Consider the following 26,400-nt stretch of genomic DNA (forward strand, 5'->3'; position numbering starts at 1 on the left):
CCTGCGCGCCCGCCAGCACCACTGAGGAGCCCGCGGAAACCCCGCGACCAGCCGGCCCCCCGCCCCCCGCATCTCCGGTCTGGCGCCTTTGGCGTGAGGCGAGCTGGGGCGCCGGCCTCCAGGGGTCCGAGGTCGCGCGAACGGCCGGGGTAGAGAGAGGAGACCTCACAGGCGAGAAGCTGGAGTCCGGGTCCGGCGGCGGCGTCGCCCTGCTCCGCTTCTCCGCGTCACGGCGAGCTTATATAGGAGCTGGCGGCGGGGGACTGCCCTCCCCGCCCGCCCGGGCTCCCGCACGTGGCCGGCACAGCCTCGTCCCCGCGCAGGCGGGCCCCGGGCGACGGCGGCGGGAGCAGCGCGCGCCTCTGCCACCTCGCCCTCCGCGCGCGCGCCCCGAGAGCCTCGCTCGGCTCGGGCGCCACCCTCCCTCCTCGGCGCGGGGAGCGGGAGAGCTTCGCCTTCCAAGTGCGGCGATGTTCCTCTGGGCTCGTTCCGTCGCGGGGAGAGGATGCTAACAGGAGCGCCCGGGCGCGAGAGCGTTGCTGAGGAAGAGGAGCGATTGATGGGCAGGGCCCGCGCTTGGCGGAGGACCGCAGCCCGGGTGCCGCGCGAGCACAGACGGCGCGGCGCCTCCGCCGACCTCCGGAGCCTCCTGACCCCGGGCACCTGGGTCGCCCAGCCGCTGCCCGCCGACGAGGGTCGGCGCGGCGCGTGAGCGCCCGGGAGTGCTCGGACCTCTCTCCAAATAGCACTTCTGCCCGGGACACCGTGTCTCCCGGACCGCCGGGAGCCCGCCGGCGCGCTGGCCACCGAAGGACTTGAACTTGAGTTTCGGTGGCTTCTTCCAGGGCGAGCGCAGGAGGAGACGTCCTGGCAAGACGAGAAAGGTGATGTGCTGGGGTCGAGAGCGAGCACTTTCCTTCCTGCCACTTGCTAGGGCCGAGCCGCTTCCCACGCAGACCTCCTGCCCGCCCTCTCCGCAGCCCAGCCCTCCCACGCAGAGGGGGAAACCCCAAACCGACCGTTTTCTTAAGGATCCAGCATGCTATTGACTTTTTCATAACTTACGATTAGTCTTTGGAAGGCTCATATTTACTCCGTGGCTTTTTACTGGAGGTCGATAGACTTAATGATTTCCTCAGTGGAGTCATTGACTTCTGAGCCAATAGCTAATGCCTTCGTCATAGTTTTCTGGGGGGAAACTAACTTTGCGTTGCTTCTGCCGATGCCTAACTCCCCTTCAATCGTGCACCTTGGTGCTGAGCACGCAGCAAAAAGTTTTTAGCTTCTCCTCAGTTTCTGGTGCTTTGGATTCAAACGAGAGTCGGGCAGGGAACCATCTCCTGTAACTTTTCTTCTCTGTTACCATTTGCGATGAAGAGGAAACAGAAGAGATTTCTGCAGATGACTTTGTTATTCATGGCGGCTTTAATTTTCCTGCCCAATATCGGTCTCTGGTCTCTATACAAGGAGAAGCACCTGGTGAAATCCCCTGAGCCCGGGGAGCCGCAGGTAAGTGCTGCGCAGAGAAGGATCCCGGAGGGGCAGGAGCCTGGAGCCGGCCACCGTAGGCAGGTGTGCCGAGTTGCCATCAGCTCCCAGGTCTTGGCAGAGCTGAGATTACAATCCTCTAGAGACTTTGGGGTTTAAGCAAGTAGTCTTTTTAAGAGCGCGACCAATAACATGGGTGGAATGCAAAATAAAGTGAAAAAGCAGGATGAGAGGTCAAAAGGAAGAAACAGCTCCTCTCCGTTGATCTAGAGGTTACATGAGGGGTAACTGCTTATTCGTGAAAGGAGATGTATATATAGTACAGGTTTAGTCTCAGAGATTTGTGTTTGCTTCTCCCGGAGTTTGTGTGTCTATATTAAAGTCAACTGGGCCGATTAAATCGTGAAACTTGTGAAGTGGTTCTCAAAAACCAAGTTACAATGTTCTATATTTTTGCTTAGCAACAGCTTTTTTTTTTTTTTTTTGCTATGCAGAAAGGTAAAGTCTCTGTGTCTCCTGCCCTGTTGCTAAGGTAGTGTGTGGGGTCTTCAGGCAGTTACTAAGGAGGTCGTTTGGTTTCACAGTCTGTGGTAACTGTTTGTTGCTAAAAGCTCTCCTTCATGTCGGAAACACCATATAGTGGAGTTATACGTGTGTACACAGACACACAGACACACACCCCACATTTATGTTTTACTTAATATGCAGTCTACTAGTGGGTGCATGGGTCATATCTTAACATGGATCAAAATAACTATCTTTCTTAACAGTAAAGCAAAATATCCTCTCCAGAACATTGGTGAAATTCAATATAGTTAAATTCTTTGCTTACTAATAAACTAGCTTCTGCCGTTAAACTTTTAACAATAGAATGCGGCCTTTTTCATGATATGGATATAACACTTCTTCAGTTAGTCCTGTGCATCACCTTGGAGTGGGAATAATCTTAATTTCATGGGTCATCACCCATGTACACTATGTACCTTCTACAAACAGAAGGTGCTTAAATTGCCTATTTGTGGATGACAGTATTTATTACTGACAATTAAAATATCTGCTCTTATACTTAACGAAGTGGAATTTATTTTTACACAGTGGATGTTTAGTTATAAAGTATATGGAAGTAACCTGCTTTTTCATTATGACAAGTAAAGCGTTACCAGTCTCTTAAATGTTAAGGATTACTAGTTGTTTATAAATTTTGGTGGATTGGAATTTTGAGGGAAAATGCTGACATATTTTCATTCCGTTATTGATCACTGTCATCCTTTATAATAGGTGAATGACTTTGATTTGAAGTATATTCTGTTTTGTCATTCCAATAAAAAAAGGTTGATACTTTGAATGTGAAACGTTTTTTTCCTATATAGATCATTTATTTCTCCAACCCTTAAGAGAAACTGAATGTTATTAATATTAGTAGTTAATTATTAAAATTAGCTACTCTTATTAAAATTTCCATTCCAATATTGACAAAATGACAACAAAATGATTTTTCCTTGCATTCAGTTAACAATAGCCATCTGAATCATTGGCTGGAATAGCTAACATAAAACTCTAATTAATCTTATTAATGAAGTATTTACAACTTTCCCACCAGCTCCATTGATTTTGACCCTTAATGAGAAATTTGTTTGTTCAATGGCAAAAAAAAATTAGAGTGTGGCAAACCAACTCTCTTTGCTTGTTATTATAATCTCTATAACACTCCTATTATAATCTCTATATTGCTCCTGTTTCTTTGGTGGTGCAAATGATGTTTAATATCAGGTAAAAAAATAGTGGATATGAAAGGCATGCAGCAGCGAGAGAAGGGGCTGTTTCTCAAAGTTTTGTACTGTGTGGAATAAATAATCAAGATTGGAGGGGATCCTGTGGCATTCCAGCTGGAGAGTCTTAGCAGTTTTAAAACCAAGAATAAACAAAAGGCAGTTTATGCCATGAAATGAATGCCAGTTGCATGCTTCAGTATGTTTTAACCTAAAAAAGATAATGATTTCAAAACTGATGCTTTCTTACAGATACAAAATTAAGTTGAAATGTAGAAACTATCACTTACTGAAAGAGAGAATTCATTGTAAAGCAGTAAAAGATAAACCTTCATTGGTTTTATTCTATTATTAAACCCAAATGTAAAGAAAATTAGGGTATGTTGACATCATTATACAAGCATTGATAAGTAAGAGGTAAGCCATATGTAAAAATGTATCTATATGCATATAATGTATATATATATACTTGACCAAATAAAAATTGACTTGTAATGATGAATTAAGCATGTTTAATATTGTGATATAATATTTGACTAAGGTATCCACGTTTCAAAGTAAGTCAACTAAATATGTAAGTTTTCAGTTAAAGTATATAACTTGACGTGCTATTTAAATTTAGTAATTTAGTAATTTCCTTTACAAAGGCATTTTAATGGTCAATCACTAACTATTCTTCAAGACCCATCTGTCACTTTAGTTATCACTTAGTTGTGAAATGCTCCAGGTAAGGATAATGTGCAGCTCATTGGCCCTGGTCAGCACTGAAGGGATTGAGAACAAGTCACAGGCTGGAAGGAGAGTCTCATTTTGCAGCCGTTCTGTGGAAAAGGGCAGTCCAGCAGTGGGAAACCTTCACGTTTTAAACAGTTTCATTCATAGTGGCTTGCAGGAAAATAATTTCTAGAAATACAAAATCATGGAATGGATGATACTTTTAAAGTGAAGATGATCCTCTTGACTTGTATTTTATCAGAGCACATCACCAATAGTTTGTCTGTCTGCCACTCAGTATGAATGGCATCGGTATGTTCTGAGATAAACTAAAGGGAGGTAAATGAGAAAGCATTGACAGAAACTGTGCATTGTCACGATACTTAGCATTTTACACATATTTTCTCAAGTCTTCCATACTGTTACAACTTAATCATTTGTATTTACAGTACTTTCTGATTTAAAGTAATATTTTAAATAATTCTTATAATATTTAAATATTTGTCCCATCTATAATGCAGAAAATACATGAAATAAAAAGTCCTAAATTGTTCATCTAAAAGGTTTACCACTCATTTAACTAAGGAGAACCAAAAAAGTAGTTATAATAACGGAAGACTTAAAAGGCTAATTTTATTGTTTGGGCTCTGCAAAATGGAACCAAGTTACAGAAATAAACATTAATCTTTTAAGAATTTTAAGATTTTATGAAAATTTTATAGAAATCATGATTTTATAAAGTATTTTATACTTCCTGCTTATGTTGTTAAATTATCAATGATAATTGTTATTTTTAGTTGAGTTCTATTTGTTGCTTTTTAATTTTTATTAGGATGATTTATACATGGTTTAGGAATATATACATTTATTTAAAAATAATTTGTTGGTAATGAATTTTATATTCAACTGAAGTGATTACTCTGTGGTTATTGTACAGTAATTCTTAATTTCTTTCTTTTTGATTTTGTGTTTCTACTCTTCTCTGGTTTCAGTTGCATTTGAATTAAGGTTATATATTTAGATTTTAATTAAGCCATTCCTTAGGATGTTAATTAGAGCAAAGCAATATTTTAGAGCAAACTACTGCATCTAGCATTATCATACCTTTCTTTTTAATTATTTATGCAAGTATCGATAAAAAGGGCCCCCAAATACTCTTTCCTTAAATACATTAAAGAGATTAATATTTTTAAAGCAGCTATAAAGTAGTTCAACAACTAAGTTGAGATGCAACTCAATACTCAGTATGAGTGAAAAACAATTCAAGAATATTCAGAATATGAAGGTTTTGCAATTTTTAAAATAATGATTAAAACAAAGATCAAAATCTCAGAACTTTAAATGACATATTTTCAGAATTGTTCAGAATGATTTTAGACGCGTATGTTTGGCCTGGATTTTTTCTCATGAAGTAAACCAAAAACAACATTGAACACTTAGGTCACTTAATTTGTAGAACCTTCTTCTTTCTTAGTACTTCAGAATTTCTATATATAAAACAGTGCTAATCAAACTTTTGCTGTAACAAGGTACATAAAGTCCTAAGATCACATCTTGGCTGTTGAAACTATTGTGAGGTAACATTTTGGTTTTAATCAATTCCACAAGTAAATTGTACTCCACAGATGTGAGAGTTAATATATATATATAAATCTTTCCTGAAATTTCTCAGCATCTTTGTCCAACTTTACTAATATTAATCAGCACCACACTTGTGATAGGAGGATTCATCTTTTTGGCAAGAACTTTCTTCTGTGGTATTTTAAACTTATCTTGTGATTTGAAGATATTAGATATCTGGGACTGAGTGTATGCAGACATATTCATGCTTTCCTTTGTCACCCTGACCATAAAGCTGGAAGAATGTCTATGTTTCTTCTCCAGCAAACATCTTAAATATTGGAAAAGCTAAAAAGAAAGAAAAGAAAAAAGAAAGTAAAGTTTTCACTCCTCCTGCCCTCAGCATATTATCAACACACTAGGTGTGAAGTGATGTATTCATTTGAGCCATAATGTTCTTAATTAGCTAAGAAGTAGATTTTAAATTAGCATGCAGAAGGACCTTTCCTTGAATTTATGGAAATATCCATCCTGACTTGCTCCAGTATTAACACCTCACAGAGTCCTGTAACAAGTGCTTTAATTATTGACTGTGACCTACTCGATCTGGAGATGATTAGTTCACCAGCTTGCCCCCTAGGCAACAATGTTGAACAGAATCTCCTGTCCAAAATCTGGTTAAAAAGAAAAAAGAAGAGAGAGAGAGAGAGTTTTTTTTTTTTTTTCTTCTCTCTCTATGTGTGTTTATTTTTGAACAAGCTGTGCTGCATCAATTAGCCTCCTATACATTTTTTTTTTCTATATAAGAAACCAAATCAAGGGTGAAATACAGAGGGAGAAGGGTGAGAAAGTTTGATGTTTTAGTGTTTTCGAGAAGATAATTGAAATTTGTGCGTGGAAGTTTTGTCAGTAGTCGCCATGACAACTTGTAGAGAAGTTTGTAACCACGTCTCTCCTTGGAACACTTCATACAAATGATAGCCAGCACAGGTACCTCCAGGATGACCCGAAAGAGGGAGATCAGACTTGACAATAAGGGAAGATGGTATGAGTGTCCTGTCACCCCAAGTCAGGATGTGTTTTGTCCAGCCTCTCCTTCACATTTGCTTGGCATGCTTGGAAGGATGAGGCAGAACTTTAGGCTCTTAAAACCATCGGACGTGAGTATGTTATTCTCTTTCTTTCATGTTTACATATGTGTTTACTGGAGTGCTATTACAGAGTCAACAGTGCAGATGTGCAAACCAATAGAAGGTTCTGGAGATCATCAGAAAAGTGAAGCCAAACTCTCATAAACTAGGTACTTGCTCTCTTAGGATGGCAGTCTGTGACCCCAGAGAGCTAGTTGATCCTATATTAATTCAAAATAGAGTGGGGATGCTTGAATTGTGGTCATTGTTGTTTAATCGCTAAATCGTGTCTGACTCTTTGTAACCCCATGGACTGCAGCCTTCCAGGTTCCACTGTCCATGACATTCTACTGGAGTGGGCTGCCATTTCCTTCTCTAGGGGCTGTTTGCCATCCTAGGATCGAACCTGCGTCTCCTGCATTGTCAGGCCGCTTCTTTACCATTGAGCCACGCAGGAAGCCAGAAGTTCGAATAGGCAGCCGAAAAGAACAAATAAGAAACAGTCATGCTGCTGAGAGTATGCATTTATCCAAGCACAAAAATATCTATACTGGGTTTATTTAAAGTTGAAAGGAAAGGACGGGCCCCCAGAAATGTCAAGCCGCAATGACCCTCAGCATCTCCTGATATGCTGATGTCTGTTACTACCAAACTCTAACACAGTGGCTGGAAAGAGGGTGAACAGAGAAGGGTATTTTTAGGCTTTAAGGTAAATCCCATCAGTGTTTTCCTCTACTTTTCTACTTCCAGTCTAGTGGGGAAAAATGTGGACTGAATTGGCAGTATTCTCCAATTAAATGTATTCATTTCACATACTTATTTAGCAACACACATACACACGTACATGAATTCACACACATGGTCTCACTGGTGAAGAAAAAATAAATCCACCCAACTGTTTCATTTTCTACAGTTTTTTACTTTTATAACTTCTCGCTTTTTCCATTGCTTTGAATCTAAAAAAAAAAAAAAAAGCTCATCAGCTGAGTTTATTTAAATGTTATTAATTTGATTCCAGGAAAGTATGGAGAGAAGGACAAGTGCATTTGTCTCTAGAAGTGCTTCAGGTGGTTCAGTAGTAAGAATCCGCCTTTGAATGTGAAAGATATGGGAGACATAGGTTTGAGCCCTGGGTTTGGAAGATCCCCTGGAGAAGGGGACATGGCAACCCACTCCAGTGTTCTTGCCTAGAGAATCCAATGGATAGAGGAGCGTGGTGGACTACAATCCATGGGATGGCTAACTGTTGGACATGACTGAGCACGCTTACCATGCAAAGCAATGTGAAAGTCGCGCAGATCATAAATAGTGCAATTTATCATTATCCATTGATGTTAGCAAGGAAGTTGTTCCTGTCAGAGGCCATGGTGGTGGCTATCATCTCTATGATGTAGGGAATGGTGTATCTCAGTGAGGGTAGAGAAGATTCATTTCAAATTCAGTTCAAGTTCTGAAATCCTCATGGAATGTTACTTCATTCCATTGAAGTCTAGAAAGCCAGTCAGGAGATTTTATTATTGATCATTTGATCTCTTTTAATACAATAAAATGACCAAACTGTCAGGGCTGCCACTCAAGATTGAGTGAAATTTCTTTTTCTTTTTCCTTAACTGTGATAGATCTTCCCAGTAAGAGAATCCATTTGAACTTAATTTATGGAGAAATATCAGAATTTCCATATTGTCTTGTTATCTTTTGGTAACCAGTGCTAGTTACAGCACGTAGCACTTTAGGACATTTAATGAGTCATGGGTCTTCCTCATGTCAGTTTTCTCTAAGTCAGGTGGAAACAATGATGTCTTTCTTGTGTTGTTAGTTTTGGTGAGGATTAAATGCTTAGTATCCTGAACAGCATGTAATAAGGGTTAATGAATATAGATTATTGTTATACATAGTATGAGCATTTGTAAGCAATCATTGCCTTTAACAAGATAACTAATGTTTGCTTGATAAATATTTACAGATGATTTCTCTTTGCAAGGCAATGTCAAGACAGCACAACAGAGCAATGACTATGGTACAGGACTTGTCATGGATTGTTAAATCTGGCAGGGAGATCTTTTGAAGAAACACATAAACAGGATCTAGAAAATAATAGAAAATTTTTTCCCAAAATTTTTTGGTCCAGTATTTAAGGACAAAGTGTTAATTTTATTTTACATGCAATTGTTTATTGCAAAAAGAACTGACTAATTTTTTGGTATATTGCCTTGAACATTATTCTAAAATTGAAGTTTTCAATAAAAGGGGGGAAAAAAACAGAGAGCAATGTTTCTTTATAGTGACCACTATCATTTGCTATCAGAGAAGGCAATGGCACCCCACTACAGTACTCTTGCCTGGAAAATCCCATGGACAGACGAGCCTGGTGGGCTTCAGTACATGGGGTCGCTAAGAGTCGGACACAACTGAACGCCTTCACTTTCACTTTTCACTTTCATGCATTGGAGAAGGAAATGGCAACCCACTCCAGTGTTCTTGCCTGGAGAATTCCAGGGATGGGGGATCCTGGTGGGCTGCTGTCTATGGGGTCGCACAGAGTCAGACACGACTGAAGCGACTTAGCAGCAGAAGCAGCATCATTTGCTATAACAAAGTCCATGCCTGGCTTGCCTTGTGGCTCAGATGGTAAGGAATCTGCTTGCAATGCAGGAGATCCAAGTTCAGTCCCTGGGTTGGGAAGATCCCCTGGAGAAGGAAATGGCTTACCACTCCAGTATTCTTGCCTGGGGAATCCCCATGGACAGAGGAGCCTGGTGGGCTACAGTCCATAGGTTCACTAAGTGTCAGACAAGACTGAGCAAGTAACAATTTCACTTTCACATGTAAGCATTTTTTTCTACATTAATTACAAGTCAGGGTCTGAGAACTGCTTTTGTTGTTTAAGTCTTGGTCTTGAGATGCTTTAGTTTTTCTGAAGACCTAAAGTTAAGAAGCAGAGTGGAAACGATTCTTAACTATTTCAGTTAACTACAGAAATACTTTATAGAGTTACTGTTTCCTTCAGTAGAGTTAGAGGAATATAGAAAAAAGCATATTGTATTGCACCCATTCTTAATTTTCACAGTAGTGAAATGGAGAGATACAATATGTTTTCATGAAACAAACAAGCAGTGCATAGTGAAGCATTTTCTGTGTGTGTGTGTGTGCACTGTGCTTTCAAAACAGAAAAGGAACAGAATGATCTGAACTCTTGGGAAATTCCTTCATTGCTCCAGGGGGTGAATGTTGAGCCTCGTCATCTTATGAAAATTAGACAGGGTTGGTGTTAGGCTGAGGAATAATCAAATACTTCAGGTTTATATGCTGTTTTCACCACTTTCAAAATATATCCTCTTGGGCAAGACATTTTACATCTTTGAACCATAGTTCTTCATATGTTGGCTCAGGTAGTAACTCTTAAAGGGGTAGCAGGGGGATCAAATTGGATTAATATATGTAGACTGTCTGGTACAAAGTAAACACTCAATTTGGGGAAGCTTAGCAAATAATATTGCTTCCTTTTTCTCAGTTTTTATAATATTCATTGAAGGTAGTAAATAAACATACTGTTGTGTACATCTAATAAACACGTATTAAGAAGAGGTGGCAAGAATACACAGAACTGTACAAAAAAGATCTTCATGACCAAGATAATCACGATGGTGTGATCACTCACCTAGAGCTAGACATCCTGGAATGTGAAGTCAAGTGGGCCTTAGAAAGCATCACTACAAAGAAAGCTAGTGGAGGTGATGGAATTCTAGATAAGTTATTTTAAATCCTGAAAGATGATGCTGTGAAAGTGCTACACTCAAAATGCCAGCAAATTTGGAAAACTCAGCAGTTGTCACAGGACTGGAAAAGGTCAGTTTTCATTCCAATTCCAAAGAAAGTGAAGTTGCTTAGTCGTGTCCGACTCTTTGCGACCCCATGGACTGTAGCCTACCAGGCTCCTCTTCCATGAGATTTTCCAAGCAATAGTACTGGAGTGGAGTGAATTCCAAAGAAAGACAATGCCAAAGAATGCTCAAACTAGTGCACAATTGCACTCATCTCACATGCTAGTCAAGTAATGCTCAAAATTCTCCAAGCCAGGCTTCAGCAATAAGTGAACCATGAACTTCCAGATGTTCAAGCTGATTTTAGAAAAGGCAGAGGAACCAGAGATCAAATTGCCAACATCTGCTGGATCACCGAAAAAGCAAGAGAGTTCCAGAAAAGCATCTATTTCTGCCATATACTATGCCAAAGCCTTTGACTGTGTGGATCACAATAAACTGGAAAATTCTGAAAGAGATGGGAATACCAGACCACCTGACCTGCCTCCTGAGGAACCTATATGCAGGTCAGGAAGCAACATTTAGAACTGGACGTGGAACAACAGACTGGTTCCAAATAGGAAAAGAAGTATGTCAAGGATGTCTATTGTCACCCTGCTTATTTAACTTATAGGCAGAGTACATCATGAGAAACACTGGACTGGAAGAAACACAAGCTGGAATCAAGATTGCCGGGAGAAATATCAATAACGTCAGATATGCAGATGATACCACGCTTATGGCAGAAAGTGAAGAGGTACTAAAGAGCCTCTTGACAAAAGTGAAAGAGGAGAGTGAAAAGGTTGACTTAAAGCTCAACATTCAGAAAACGAAGATCATGACATCTGGTCCCATCACTTCATGGGAAATAGATGAGGAAACAGTGGAAGCAGTGTCAGCCTTTATTTTTCTGGGCTCCAAAATCACTGCAGATGGTGATTGCAGCCATGAAATTAAAAGACACTTACTTCTTGGAAGGAAAAGTTATGACCAACCTAGATAGCATATTCAAAAGCAGAGACATTACTTTGCCAACAAAGGTCCGTCTAGTCAAGGTGATGGTTTTTCCAGTGGTCATGTATAGATGTGAGAGTTGGACTATAAAGAAAGCTGAGCACTGAAGAATTGATGCTTTTGAACTATGGTGTGGGAGAAGACTCTTGAGAGTCTCTTGGACTGGAAGGAGATCCAACCAGACCATCCTAACGGAGATCAGTCCTGGGTGTTCATTGGAAGGATTGATGCTAAAGCTGAAACTCCAATACTTTGGCCACCTCATGCGAAGAGTTGACTCATTGGAAAAGACTCCGATGCTGGGGGGGATTGGGGGCAGGAGGAAAAGGGGACAACAGAGGATGAGATGGTTGGGTGTCATCACCAACTTGATAGACATGAGTTTGAGTAAACTCTGGGAGTTGGTGATGGACAGGTAGGCCTGGCATGCTGTGATTCATGGGGTGGAAAGGAGTTGGACAGAACTGAACTGAGAATAAACATGTGAGTGAAAGTGAAAATGCTAGACACTCAGTCGTGTAAGCTTCTTTTGTGACACCATGGGCTGTAGTTTGCCAGGCTCCTCTTTCCATGGAATTCTCCAGGCAAGAATACTGAGAGAATGGGTTGTCATTCCTTTCTCTAGGGGATCTTCCTGACCCAGGGATCGAATCCAGGTCTTCCACATGGCAGGCAGACTCTTTACCATCTGAGCTACCAATAAAGATATAATAAAACATTTAAAGTATATCACTACTGATTTCAGTTCAGTTCAGTTCAGTCACTCAGTCATGTCTGACTCTTTGCAACCCCATGGACTACAGTATGCCAGGCTTCCCTATCCATCACCAACTCCCAGAGCTTGCTCAAACTCATGTCCATCGAATCTGTGATGTGATCCAACCATCTCGTTCTGTCATCCCCTTCTCCTCCTGCCTTCAATCTTTCCCAGCATCCAGGTCTTTCCCAAGGAGTCAGTTCTTCACATCAGGTGGCCAAATTATTGGAGTTTCAGCTTCAGCATCCGTCCTTCCAATGAACATTCAGGACTGATTTCCTTTAGGATTGACTGGTTTGATCTCCTTGCAGTCCCAGGGACTCTCAAGAGTCTTCTACAACACCACAGTTCAAAAACATCAATTCTTCAGTGCATAGCTTTCTTTGGGGTCCAACTCTCACATCCATACATGACTACTGGAAAAACCATAGGTTTGACTAGATACATCTTTGTTGGCAAAGTAATTTCTCTGCTTTTTAATATTCTGTCTAGTTTGGTAACAGCTTTTCTTCCAAAGAGCAAGCATTTTACCTTTTTATCTACATTTTACTGATTTAGCTACACATTATTGATAAAATAGATGTTTATTGGAGGCCCTGAGGCAAATAAGTGATGAGAGAAATCTGTTTTCAGTAAGCTTATGATCTATTAGCTTAGAAAAGGTGTATGTAATACCTATCATATACAGATAGATTAAATTCTTTTTTTAAAATACAGATACTCTAGTTATTTTGAGCTTAGTAGAAGGGAAACATATTTTAGGGAAAATATGTTCTTGTTTGATATGTATGTTTGGCCCTAAGTGTTTTCTGTACTGGTTTCTCCCTCCAGCATTTCACTGAGACAGGTACTACTGTAGAACCAACTTTACAGTTAAGTAAGGTGCAAAGACAAAATTTGAGAGTGTGCCCTCTGGGTTCATAAAAAGAGACAATGATGAACTGTGTTATAGTTTAAGGCAAGTGAAGACTTTGAAAAGGTCATTGGGTTTGGTAGTTATTTGTACTCTTCAGGCTGGAGTAACACAAAGTTGTAGAGGAGCAAAAAATATTGTAAAAGATTAACTGAAAAGATGAACAGGTGAGAGTTTTTGGTGGGACTGGCATTGACATGAAGGGTTGAATGTGAAGTCCTGGTTGGCAGGAGACGGTGGAAGCTAAAAGAAGGCTGGTGCAGGGAGAGTGAGGAACTGGTCCCCAGGGAGAATGAAGGTGATGGCAACAATCAAAAGGGGGAGAGACACAGAAAAGATTGTTTGAGCTTAATGGTAAATTTAGAGCCTGTGCTTTTAATAGCTTGAGAAACTCTTGGCAGGAGGTCTAAGAATTTTCCTGTGCAGTTTTCTTACTAATTTGGAGAGGTAATTAAACATTTGTAAAGTATTCTGTAAAATGGGAAGTTATATGTGTATAACATGGGCTTCCCAGGTGACACTAATGGTAAAGAATCTGCCTATCAGTACAGGAGGCATAAGAGACCTGGGTGTGATCCCTGGGTCAGGAAGAGCTCTTAGAGAAGGAAATGGCAACCCACTGCAGTATTCTTGCCTAGAGAATCCCAGGGACAGAGGAGCCTGGCTGGATATATATATATGTATAGTCCATGGGGTCGCAAAAAGCCAGACACGACCAAGGGACTTTCAGTTGCTCACTCATATGTATATACATATATATTATATATGTATGTACATAGGTCTATGTATTATATATGTATATATATATGTATAATTCAGTAATAATGATTGAAAACAGTATTGAATGAAGATGCAAAAAAAAAAAAAAACCATGCAGCTACCTGACCAATAAGACAATGTTCCTATTAAAATAAATGTAGATAATGACCAGATACACAGAGCATAGGAAAAAAGCTAGGCCTTAAGTATCCTAAATTGGGTGGTGGATCTGGGGTGGAGGATATTTCAAGGGTAAGGACCTAAAAGTCTTCAGCTGACAAGAATTTCAAAATAATATAAGAATATTAAAAATAATAAATTGATTATGAGAAAAACAATAATAAAAATAATAAAAGATAATACATTAATAATCAGGTTAAGGTAACACTTATTGAGCTCTTACTATGTGTAACATACCATATTAAACTCTTCTTAAATAGTCACAGCAATCATGCCCTATGTAAAATTGCTATCCTGCAGTATAAATGCAAGGCAATTTATTTAAAATTTATTGAGATCATACAATGTTTATTCTACCAATACACACTGTTGGGCTATGTATAACTTCCCATATAATGCAACTACATTTTGAATAGCCTGGACCAGAGCAACACAAAAAATTATGTATTAACACAACTGTGAGGGGAAATGTGTATAATAGTTAAGGGTGCAGATCCTAGAGCCAGGATCTGCCTAGTTTTAGTTTCAGTTCTGGTACTTGCTCTTTGTTTGACCTTGAGGAATTTAGGATTACTATTTCTCTTCTCTGAGTCTTACAATTCCATCTCCAAATGGATATAAAAATACTACTTACTTGGTTGAGTTAATGTGAAGGTTAAATAAGTTAAGGTGCATAAAATGCTTGAAGACCTGGATTATACATAGCAAGCTATTTTATTAGTTTTATTTTGCTTTTTTTAATTGAAGTTGTACACTGTTATATGGGTTTCTCAGGTGGCACAGTGGTAAACAACCCATCTGCCAAAGCAGGAGATGTGGGTTCACTCCCTGGATCAGGAAGATCCCCTGGAGAAGGAAATGGCAACCAACTCTAGTATCCTTGCCTGGAGAATTCCATGGACAGAGGAGCCTGGCAGGGTTCATGAGGTCATGAAAGAGTGGAATAAGACTTAGCAACTAAGCAACACCACCACCACACTATAATATAAGTTGCAGATGTATAGTATGCTGTTTCACAGTTTATAAAATTTATACTCCACATTTAGTTAGTGTAAATTATTGGTTGTTTTCCCCACCTTGTGTAGTACATCCTTGTAGCTTTTTATACCTAGTAGTGCATCCCCCTTGTCTGTCTACCCCTGCGTTGCCCCTCCCAGCTTCCCTCTCCCCAGTGGTCACCGCTGGCTTGTTCTCATTTATCTGTGAGTCTGTTTTTGTTATAATCATAGTTTGCTGTATTTTTAAGATTCTGCATATAAGTGATATAATGCAGTATTGTCTTTCTTTATCTGATTCACTTTAGGACCATCTGTGTTGCTGCAGATGACATTATTTCTTTCTTTTGATGGCTGTGTACTATTCCATTGTATATATGTACCACTTCTTCTTTATCCATTCATCTGTCTATGGACACTTAGAATGCTTTCATATCTTGGCTATTGTACATGATGCTGCTATGAACATTGGGGTGCATTTATCTTTTCGAACTAGCAAGCTGTTCTAAAGGGCTAACTATTATTACCTGTTAGACGCTATAGAGTCGAGGTCAGATAAAAGGAAATGCATATCCCTAGACCATCTCTTTCATATACCCATCATAAGGACATAAATACTTTTGTGTTCAAAAAAATATTTGAAGCACCTTTAACTTCTTTTGCTTTTTTACTCTTGGTAGCCCATACAGAAACAATACAGTTGTTACTTTAAGAGTTTTCATAACTTAAACCAAAGCCTCAAACAGCCCCATGTGTCAGGAGAAAACTAGGTTTCAACAGGGATATTAGTTTTCCCAGCATATTCATCAGCACCAGCGCTCTTGTGATGACCTTGCTTCCATGTTTTCCATGCCTTTCTCCTCATGTGGTGTTGATTTCTCAGTGTGTACTCTGCCCTCAAGGGATAGAAAATATTTTATAAACTGTATAATTAAGTCAGTCTAAGCTTCCAAAAGAGGATTATCTAAATGGGTCTCTGGGGGTAAATGTTTTATTATTTTATGTAGTTGAAATTTAAGGTGGCTCAAAAAAAGAATTTGCCTACAATGCAGGAAATGTGGGTTCGATCCCTGGATCAGGAAGATCCCCTGAAAAAGGAAATGGCAACCCACTCCAGTATTCTTGCCTAGAAAATCCCTGCACAGAGAGGCCTGGCAGACTACAGTCCATGGGGTCACAAAGAGTCAGATGTGATTGAGCACGCATGCAAGCACGTTCTGGTTGCTTCTGATCGTAATGTTGAATCAGAAACACCATGAGTGAGGCTGCTGCAGACAAGAACAGAGGAGTTACTTGAGTAAAATGCCCCCTCAGTCCATCTTCCAACTTCAAGAAAGGAGCTGCCTGCCTGGAAACAAAGGAATTGACAACGGTGTAAAACCAGGAGGTGCAGGGGAATGAAAATGCTCCAAGTCCCCAGCTGAGTGAATTCTATCATTTTTTAGACAGTTTAACAGTGTGTTTGTGTATAGACTTAGTTGTCTCCAACTCGTTGTGACCACATGGACTGTAGCCCACCAGGCTCCTCTGTCCAAGGAATTCTCCAGGCAACAATGCTGGAGTGGGTTGCCATTTCCTTCTCCAAGGGATCTTCCCAATGCAGGGATCCAACCCAATCTCCTGCTTTGGCAGGTGGATTCTTTAACCACTGAGCCACCTGGGAAGCCCTTTGTGTCAGATTAATAACTGCATATATTGGAACTGTGTCCCCTCTTCAGTTCCTTAGAAACTTTCAAATTTTCTTCCATGAGCTGAAGGAAATTGCAGGGTCTGCAAGATACTCAGTGCTTCTAGGTGAATATCTTGAGTTCTAATGTGTGAAATATGGAGGGAAAGATAAACACCAAGGACGGCAAGTGCTCTTATTCAAGAAATGGTAGAAATACAAGCTATTCTCTCCCTTTACTCACCGCCCCCCCCCCACCTTTTTCCTGCTCAGAGCCTCCTGTCTTCCTCTTTTCCTCATGAAAACTTTCTTAAAAAATTCATGTAGGCATTGGCTCGATCAATTATTCATCCTGTGAATGAATGGAAGCCTTGAAACACTTAAAAGAACTTGAGTCTTTTCCATCTTAAAAAGAGGTTCTCTTGAGCCTACGTGCATTTCCAGTTTTTGAAAGGTGTGAGATGTGAGAAGTACTCATTTAGCCCAAGGCTTCTGCTGTTTGATCTTTCTTTTTTGCTGTTGTTTTGTTTGCAATTCTGAGGGCTGCCGCCTCCTTCCAAACTATATAATCAGAAAGTAAATATTGCTTAGCTGTATCTCCCCAAGCGATGATCTTTTGTAAGACAAGTACAGACTGGCACAATGAAGCCAAAACTACCAGAAAAGAACTGCTCTCTGCCACCCTGTTTAGCTCTCTTCCCTATGTTCCAGAATTGCCTTTTCCAACCTTCTCTTCCCTCTCAAACCCCAAGCTCCAGTTTTCTTATGCTCAGCAGACAGCCTGGTCTCATTCTTCACTGAAAGCATGCAATGTTCGTATTGAGAGAAGCAAGACTTCATGCCATAAAATCAGATAAAGTACCTGCATTATTTCCCAGTTCCTTTCATGTCTCCTGTCACCAAGCAATGACATCCCAACTTGAGGATACATGTGAAAATTCTATCCAGATTGTGCCTCACAACTTTTATTTCTTCTGGAAATTTCATATATTATGTTTTTTTTTTTTCTTCTCTTTCATTTGCTTTCAGCCTTTTCCTCTTTGACCCGTCCTTCATATTAGTTGTGCTTTAACTAAAGTAAAGCAAAGGACATATCCCTGGATCAATAATATCCATCACAAAATCTTCTCGACTTCGCTTGTGGATTTCTAGAAATACATGTATGTGTGCTAAGTTGCTTCAGCCATGTCTGACTCTTTGTAACTCTATGGAACATAGCCTGCCAAGCTCCTCTGTCCATGATTCTCCAGGCAAGAATCCTGGAGTGGGTTGCCATGCCTCCTCCAGGATATCTTCCTGTCCAAGAAATCCATGTCTCTTATATCTCCTTCCTTGGCAGGTGGGTTCTTTACCACCAAGGCCACCTGGGAAGCCCCTTCTAGAAATGACCACTTGAGATAATAGATTCTATTTTGTGGACAGTGTTTGGAGTTGACTCCGATATCCTAAATTCATAGGTGTAAGGCCAGTGAAAGAAATAAAAGCTGTGCTTTTGAATTAGATAATAATAAGCAAATGATGCCTCCAATTCCTGAGTTTCTTCTTCTTCTACATACCTCAGCTGAGTCCAGATCCTCTGTTGTACATTAACTGCTTTACCAGCATCACAAGAAATCTCTTGGTAGTTAATTCTGAAAGCACTTCTCACTAGTCCTGTTACTTGAGAGAATTTAACTAAATGATCTCTTATGTGAAACACTCATCTTCATCTGAAGATAAGAGGTGATGGGTTGAGGGCCTTGAGCAAAAAAGGGGCAGGGAAAAGCAAGGTTAGAAAACAGGAAAGGATGCTGAACAGGAGAACGTAGTGTTTCCTGAGGAGTAATGTCAGTTTCACTGTGCAAATGCCCGTTTTCATTCTCCTCTTCCTTGCAGCTCATCCCAACCACCGCCTGCACACAAACACATTCATCATTGTCCTTAGCAAACTCCTACTTCTGTCCTTTTCCTGAAAATATTCTCTTCCTCAGGGTCTCTGGAATTATTGCTTGTTTGGGACTCACTCTGGGAGGGAAGGCATCCCATCCAGTTCCTCGTTATTTCCTTTATTGATTTTTTATCAATTTAATTAATACATTTATTTTTGTTTTTGGCTGTGCTGGCTCTTCGTTGCTGTGCACGGGCTTTCTCTAGTTGTGATGAGTAGCGGCTACTCTCTTCTTGTTGCAGTGGCTTCTCTTGTTGCAGCTTACGGGACCTAGAGTGTATGGGTTTCAGTAGCTGCAGTGCCTGGCTCAGTAGCTGTAGCACTTGGACTTAGCTGGTGCACAGCTTGTGGACATCTCCTGGACTCGAGATCACACCCATGTCCCCTGCCTTGGCAGGCTGATTCTTAACCACTGGACCAACAGGGAAGTCTTCATCATTTCCTTCATCATATTAAGGTGATAACATTCACATCATGATGTATAATCCAAATTTACGCTGGAAGGTACTGCCCACGCACCAATCTGAAATCTAGAAGTAGACATTTTAAACTTGCTGTGTCTAAAGTGGAATTCCTCTTTCGTTCCACTCCCTACACCTTTCTCCTCTTGAGTCTTTTGCTTAAATGAACCTCACCATCATCCATCTGGCTACTCATTATAATTCAGACTTTTGTCATCTTTGTATGGTAAAATACTATTTATTTATGGGTATAATGAGCCAAGTTCTAGAAGAGAAGGATGAAAAAGAAGAGAACTATCCCATTTAACTGTATGATCAACATTTGTGAATAGAGATCTGAGCTGGAGATTGGATTGTGGTATCCAGTCTTCCTTAAGCACACTTCTCTCAGAATTCTTGGTGCCTTTGTCATCTTTATTCTCAATTCAATGAATTGCTCAGCACTAGCAGTTCTTCCTAAAATGTGTCTCTTAAATTCATCCAAAGCCCTCAAGCACCCCTGCGTCTACCCTGGTTGGACCAGCATAAACATTTCACTGGATTTCTGTTGGAGACCCTCCACTGGATCCTCCTGCCTCCAGCTGGGACCTCTGGTTCACCCTCAGGGCAGCCAGAGCAGTGGATCCAAATTGCTTCTTTTTAATATGTTTATTTTACATTGGAGTATAGTTGGTTAACAGTGGTGTATTAATTTCATGTATACAGCAAAGTGATTCAGTCACTTTGTGTGTGTGTATACACACACACACATGCATGTATGACATATATGACATATACACACACACACACATACATGTATCTGGGAATTCCTGGGTTGCTCACTGGTAAAGAATCAATCTGCCAATGCAGAAAATGTGGGTTCTATCCCTGTGGTCAGCCCTGGAGGAGGGCATGGCAAACCACTCCAGTATTCTTGGCTGGAGAACCCCATGGACAGAGGAGCCTGGTAGGTTGCAAAGAATCATGGGGTTGCAGTTAGACGCGAGCGAGCAACTAAACAACAACAGCAAGAGAAGAATACACAGAGGCAAAAAACACAGGGAGAAGGTTAAAGCAGAGAGGGAGTGACGGCCCCAGGAGCCATGATGCTGAGGAATGACAACAACACCTGGAAGCTGAAAGAGATGAGGACAGGTTCTCTCCGAGAGCCCCAGACATGGTGCTGCCTTGCCCCCAACTTAATTTTTAGGTTCTGGCCTCCAGAACTGTGAAAGAATACATTTTTCTTGCTTTAAACCACTTCAGTTCAATTCAGTTCAGTCGCTCAGTCATGTCCGACTCATTACAACCCCATGAATTACAGCACGCCAGGCCTCCCTGTCCATCACCATCTCCCAGATTTCACTCAGACTCACGTCCATCAAGTCAGTGATGCCATCCAGCCATCCCATCCTCTGTCGTCCCCTTCTCCTCCTGCCCCCAGTCTCTCCCAGAATCAGTCTTTTCCATGAGTCAACTCTTCACATGAGGTGGCCAAAGTACTGGAGTTTCAGCTTTAGCATCAGTCCTTCCAAAGAAATCCCAGGGCTGATCTCCTTCAGAATGGACTGGTTGGATCTCCTTGTAGTCCAAGGGACTCCCAAGAGTTTCCTCCCACACCACAGTTCAAAAGCTCAATTCTTTAGCACTCAGCCTTCTTCACAGTCCAACTCTCACATCCATACATGACCACTGGAAAAACCACAGCCTTGACTAGACGGACCTTAGTCGGCAAAGTAATGTCTCTGCTTTTGAATATGCTATCTAGGTTGGTCATAACTTTTCTTCCAAGGAGTAAGCGTCTTTTAATTTCATGGCTGCAGTCACCATCTGCAGTGATTTTGGAGCCCACAGAAATAAAGTCTCACACTGTTTCCACTGTTTCCCCATCTATTTCCCATGAAGTGATGGGACCGGATGAGTTTTTGGTAAATAATATGGCAACCACAGGAATCTACTATAGTGAGGAGTTGTTTATCATTTTCCACCATTTAATTTCATGTCCTAGAATTCAGTTCAGTTCAGTTCAGCCCAGTTGCTCAGTCATGTCCAACTCTTTGCAACCCCATGAATCGCAGCATGCCAGGCCTCCCTGTCCATCACCAACCCCCAGAGTTCACTCAAACTCATGTTCCTCAAGTCAGTGATGCCATCCAACCATCTCATCCTCTGTCGTCCCCTTCTCCTCCTGCCCCTAATCTCTCCCAGCATCAGGGTCTTTTCCAATGAGTCAACACTTTGCATCTGGTGGCCAAAGTATTGGATATTCAGCTTTAGCATCATTCTTTCCAATGAATACCCAGGAATGATCTCCTTTAGGAAGGACTGGTTAGACCTTGAAATCCAAGGAACTCTCAAGAGTCTTCTCCAACACCACAGTTCAAAAGCTCAATTCTTTGGTGCTCAGCTTTCTTCACAGTCCAACTCTCACATCCATACATGACCACTGGAAAAAACATAGCCTTGAATAGATGGACCTTTTGTTGGCAGAGTAATGTCTCTGCTTTTTAATATGCTATCTAGGTTGGTCATAACGTTTCTTCCAAGGAGCAAAAACATCTTTTAATTTCATGGGTGCAGTCACCATCTGCTGTGATTTTGGAGCCCAGAAAAATAAAGGCTGACACTGTTTCCACTGTTTCCCAATCTATTTCCCATGAAGTGATGGGACCAGATGCCATGATCTTCATTTTCTGAATGCTGAGCTTTAAGCCAACTTTTTCACTCTCCTCTTTCACTTTCATCAAGAGGCTTTTAACTCCTCTTCACTTTCTGCCATGAGGATGGTGTCATCTGCATATCTGAGGTTATTGATATTTCCCAGCAATCTTGATTCCAGCTTGTGTGTCTTCCAGCCCGGCATTTCTCATGACGTACTCTGCATATAAGTTAAATAAGCAGGGTGACAATATACAGCCTTGATGTACTCCTTTTCCTACTTGGAACCAGTCTGTTCCATGGAACTGAACTGTTCCATGTCCACTTCTAGCTGTTGCTTCCTGAACTGCGTATAGATTTCTCAGGAGGCAGGTCACGTGGTCTGGTATTCCCATCTCTTTCCAAATTTTCCACAGTTTATTGTGATCCACACAGTCAAAGGCTTTGGCATAGTCAATAAAGCAGAAATAGATGTTTTTCTGGAACTCTCTTGCTTTTTCCATGATCCAGTGGGTGTTGGTAATTTGATCTCTGGTTCCTCTGCCTTTTTAAAAATCAGCTTGAACATCTGGAAGTTCACAGTTCACCTATTGCTGAAGCCTGGCTTGGAGAATTTTGAGCATTACTTTACTAGCATGTGAGATGAGTGCAATTGTGCAGTAGTTTGAGCATTCTTTGGCATTGCCTTTCTTTGGGATTGGAATGAAAACTGATCTTTTCCAGGCCTGTGGCCAGTGCAGCGTTCCCAAATTTGCTGGCGTTTTGAGTGCAGAACTTTCACAGCATCATCTTTCAGGATTTGAAATAACTTATCTAGAATTCCATCACCTCCACTAGCTTTGTTCGTAGTGATACTTTCTAAGGCTCACTTGACTTCACATTCCAGAATGTTTGGCTCTAGGTGAGTGATCACACCATCATGGTTATCTTGGTCTTGAACATCTTTTTTGTATAGTTCTTCTGTGTGTTCTTGCCACCTCTTCTTAATATCTTCTGCTTCTGTTAGGTCCAGACCATTTCTGTCCTCTATCTAGCCCATCTTTGTGTGAAATGTTTCCTTGGTATCTCTAATTTTCTTGAAGATATCTCTAGTCTTCCCCATTCTGTTGTTTTCCTCTATTTCTTTGCATTGATTGCCGAGGAAGGCTTTCTTATCTCTTCTTGCTATTCTTTGGAACTCTGCATTCAGATGCTTATATCTTTCCTTTTCTCCTTTGCTTTTTGCCTCTCTTCTTTTCACAGCTATTTGTAAGGCCTCCTCAGACAGCCATTTTGCTTTTTTGCATTTCTTTTCCGTGGGGATGATCTTGATCCCTGTCTCCTGTACAATGTCATGAACCTCCATCCATAGTTCATCAGGCAGTCTATCTATCAGATCTAGTCCCTTAAATCTATTTCTCACTTCCACTGTGTAGTCATAAGGGATTTGATTTAGGTCATACCTGAATGGTCTAGCGGTTTTCCCTACTTTCTTCAATTTGAGTCTGAATTTGGTAATAAGGAGTTCATGATCTGAGCCACAGTCAGCTCCTGGTCTTGTTTTCGTTGACTGTATAGAGCTTCTCCATCTTTGGCTGCAAAGAATAGAATCAATCTGATTTCGATGTTGACTGTCTGGTGATGTCCATGTGTAGAGTCTTCTCTTGTGTTGTTGGAAGAAGGTGTTTGCTATGACCAGTGCATTTTCTTGGCAAAACTCTATTAGTCTTTGCCCTGCTTCATTCTGCATTCCAAGGCCAAATTTGCCTGTTACTCCAGGTGCTTCTTGACTTCATACTTTTGTATTCCAGTCCCCTATAATGAAAAGGACATCTTTTATGGGTGTTAGTTCTAAAAGGTCTTGTAGGTCTTCATAGAACTGTTCAACTTCAGCTTCTTCAGCATTACTAGTTGGGGCATAGACTTGGATTACTGTGATATTGAATGGTTTGCCTTGGAAACGAACAGAAATCATTCTGTCGTTTTTGAGATTGCATCCAAGTACTGCATTTCGGACTGTTTTGTTGACCATGATGGCTACTCCATTTCTTCCAAGGGATTCCTGCCTGCAGTAGTAGATATAATGGTCATCTGAGTTAAATTCACCCATTACCTGCTCACAAATTAGGCCCTCAACAGATATTTCTTAAAAAACGAAGAGTGACATGTGTTGTTGTCTATGTACTGAACTTCTAAACTTATTTGAGTTCAGCCATAATTGTAGAAAAAAGTTACAGTATTCACAACCAAATATATATGTTTAAAATGCATGCTAGGTTTTAACAAACAACTATAAAATGGCAACTCACTCTGGTATTCTTGCCTGGGAAATCCCATAGACAGAGGAGCCTGCAGGCTATAGTCCATGGGGTCATAGAAAGTCGGAAAGCACTGAGCGTGTGTCATTCACACATTCATTTACCAAAAAAAAAAAAAAAAAAAAAGAGTATAAAGAAGTAAGCTAAGTCATGAATTAAGTTTCTATTTACATGTTTTTGTCCTGTCAGTGTTTCCCTGATGAAATAATGCTGCTATATCAACCCTTGACTGATCCTGATACTGAAAATCTCAATGACATTTCCTCACTTAAACTTCTGAGTATGTTACAGAAGACATGTTTGACACCAGTAAGTTTAGTGAAAGAAAGATAGTCACTTTAGACAAGCCAATGAGATGAGAAATAGATAATAACTGTATCTACTCTTTCTGATAATGTAGACACCAGTAGTATAACTCTCGATTTAATAACTCTGATGATGATTTAGGAAAGGCTTACTTTTAAAACTTTGCTAATTAATTAAAACAAAAGCCTGTAGGTGAGCTCATTAATACAGCCTTCAAGGGGGCATGCACAGCAGCAGACCTCACTTAAAGATTTCAATTTGGAAGTATAGTTTGACGTACTTCAAGGGGTCATTTTAATCTGAGCACTTCAGACATTAAGATGTCTGCTAGTTTGGTTATCAAGTACAGTCCTTTTAACAGCTCCCCTCCTTTTGAAAAGTCTACCTTGATTTACCTGTGTTTATTTTAATTAGCAGGGCTAATTGTGTCTCAGGACTATCCAAACAGGGAGAGGACAGGAGAACATTCAAGGGTAAAACATATGAAAGAGATAAGGAAAACATTGTAAGAGCTAAGGAAGATATGACAAGCTTGACTTGGTAGAGGCATATTTAATACGGCATCTTTGGGAAAAATCTCTGTTGATAACTAAGTAGCATTGTGTTTGATGAGATGGTCCCACAGCATTTTTCATAATGCTAAATTACTCTGAACGTGTTTTTTATAACTTCTCTTGTTTGCACTAATATTAGTCAGCTTTGATTTTGAACTTTTTATTGTGACATTTCTGTCTACATGTCACCTCACTTTGACCTTCTTTCATTTCAGTTGCTTTTGTGTTAATCTCAATAATGTATGAAAATGATTTCCTAAGAAGGTTTACTGACTGCATTCAGTTTTAAAAAGATGTGCAGAAAGACTAGGAGGGGTTGTTTCAAATCAGATCTTTAGCTTTAATGTTATAGTTCAACAACATTTTAAGTCAAAATGACATTGAAAGTAATAATTGGAGAAAAATAATACATGTTATGACACATTGACTTGAGTCATAATATTTAGGTGCTAAAACACAACTTTCTAGCTTCTGTCACCTAGCAAAATATGTCTGTGGATATTACATTAATTACGAGAAAACATATGCATACATTTTTCAGCATCCTGTTGGAATTAAGCACTAAAGTCTTTTCTCCTCTTTACAACACTTCACAGAATTTTTTTTGTAGTCTCTGAGTTTTTCCAATTGCACACCTCTGTTTATTTGAGACACATCCTGTGTTTGTCAGTGATCTTACTGTTGTATATTGACTCTGGATGATTCATCAGTATCTTGCATGTAGACATATACAAGTGCTGTCTTTCTGTGATTGTTTTCACATGGAAAGATTTTTATTTTCATTTTACTCATGTACTGCATAAATTCTGATAAAAATTTCTTTACAGAACACATTTTAAAATAGTTTCATCTAAGTACAATGATCAAATATTTGCTTCAGAATCTTGTCCTTAGTAAAAAATATTCTAATATGTTTGCCAGCATTTTCTCATTTGTTTTGCTACTTTTTGTAAACTAATCTTTAAGATGGGAAGGATACCCCCTATTAATGTATACTTATAAATAAATTTATTTCATTTCTTAGTGGTCTGTATCTACCTTTAATTTTTTTTAACCTATAACTAGTTTTAGATAGTGTTTTCCTTCCAACATGTATGACACTGAATTTCTCTGCATATATGTATATATATGCATATGTATTTTTATATATGTCATTAGGAATATATGAATTTTGTCCATGGCCAGCATTAATACACATGTGAGTGCATTGCAAGAAAGTACTGAATAATAATTTTGCTTCTTGGTTTAGCAAACATCATTCTGTTCTCTGGTTTAGTTTTGAGTATGAATCCCTTTGCTGCACACTGGAAACTAAGACAATATTGTAAATCAACTAAACTCCAATATAAAATTAAAATTAAAATATAAATAAATAGATTGAGCTATCACTATCAAAAAATGCCACTTAGGTACAGTGGATAAGAATGATTTCTTTATTTCTATTTTACCATTGGCCAAGGTGAAAGAGTCACA

General features: G+C 40.0%; 1 protein-coding gene across 1 annotated transcript in view; it reads left to right on the plus strand.

The window, feature by feature from the left end:
- The first annotated feature begins 1,172 nt into the window (after positions 1–1,172).
- The window catches only part of GALNTL6 (polypeptide N-acetylgalactosaminyltransferase like 6), a 1,480,702-nt gene continuing 1,455,474 nt past the window's right edge, over positions 1,173–26,400 (plus strand). The window contains exon 1 of the mRNA XM_040229727.1: positions 1,173–1,509. Within this exon, the coding sequence (XP_040085661.1) occupies positions 1,372–1,509 (138 nt within the window). The 5' untranslated portion in view covers positions 1,173–1,371. The remainder of the gene's footprint in view (positions 1,510–26,400) is intronic.

This window comes from Oryx dammah, unplaced genomic scaffold (assembly GCF_014754425.2).
Source record: "Oryx dammah isolate SB20612 unplaced genomic scaffold, SCBI_Odam_1.1 HiC_scaffold_1, whole genome shotgun sequence".
NCBI lineage: Eukaryota > Metazoa > Chordata > Mammalia > Artiodactyla > Bovidae > Oryx > Oryx dammah.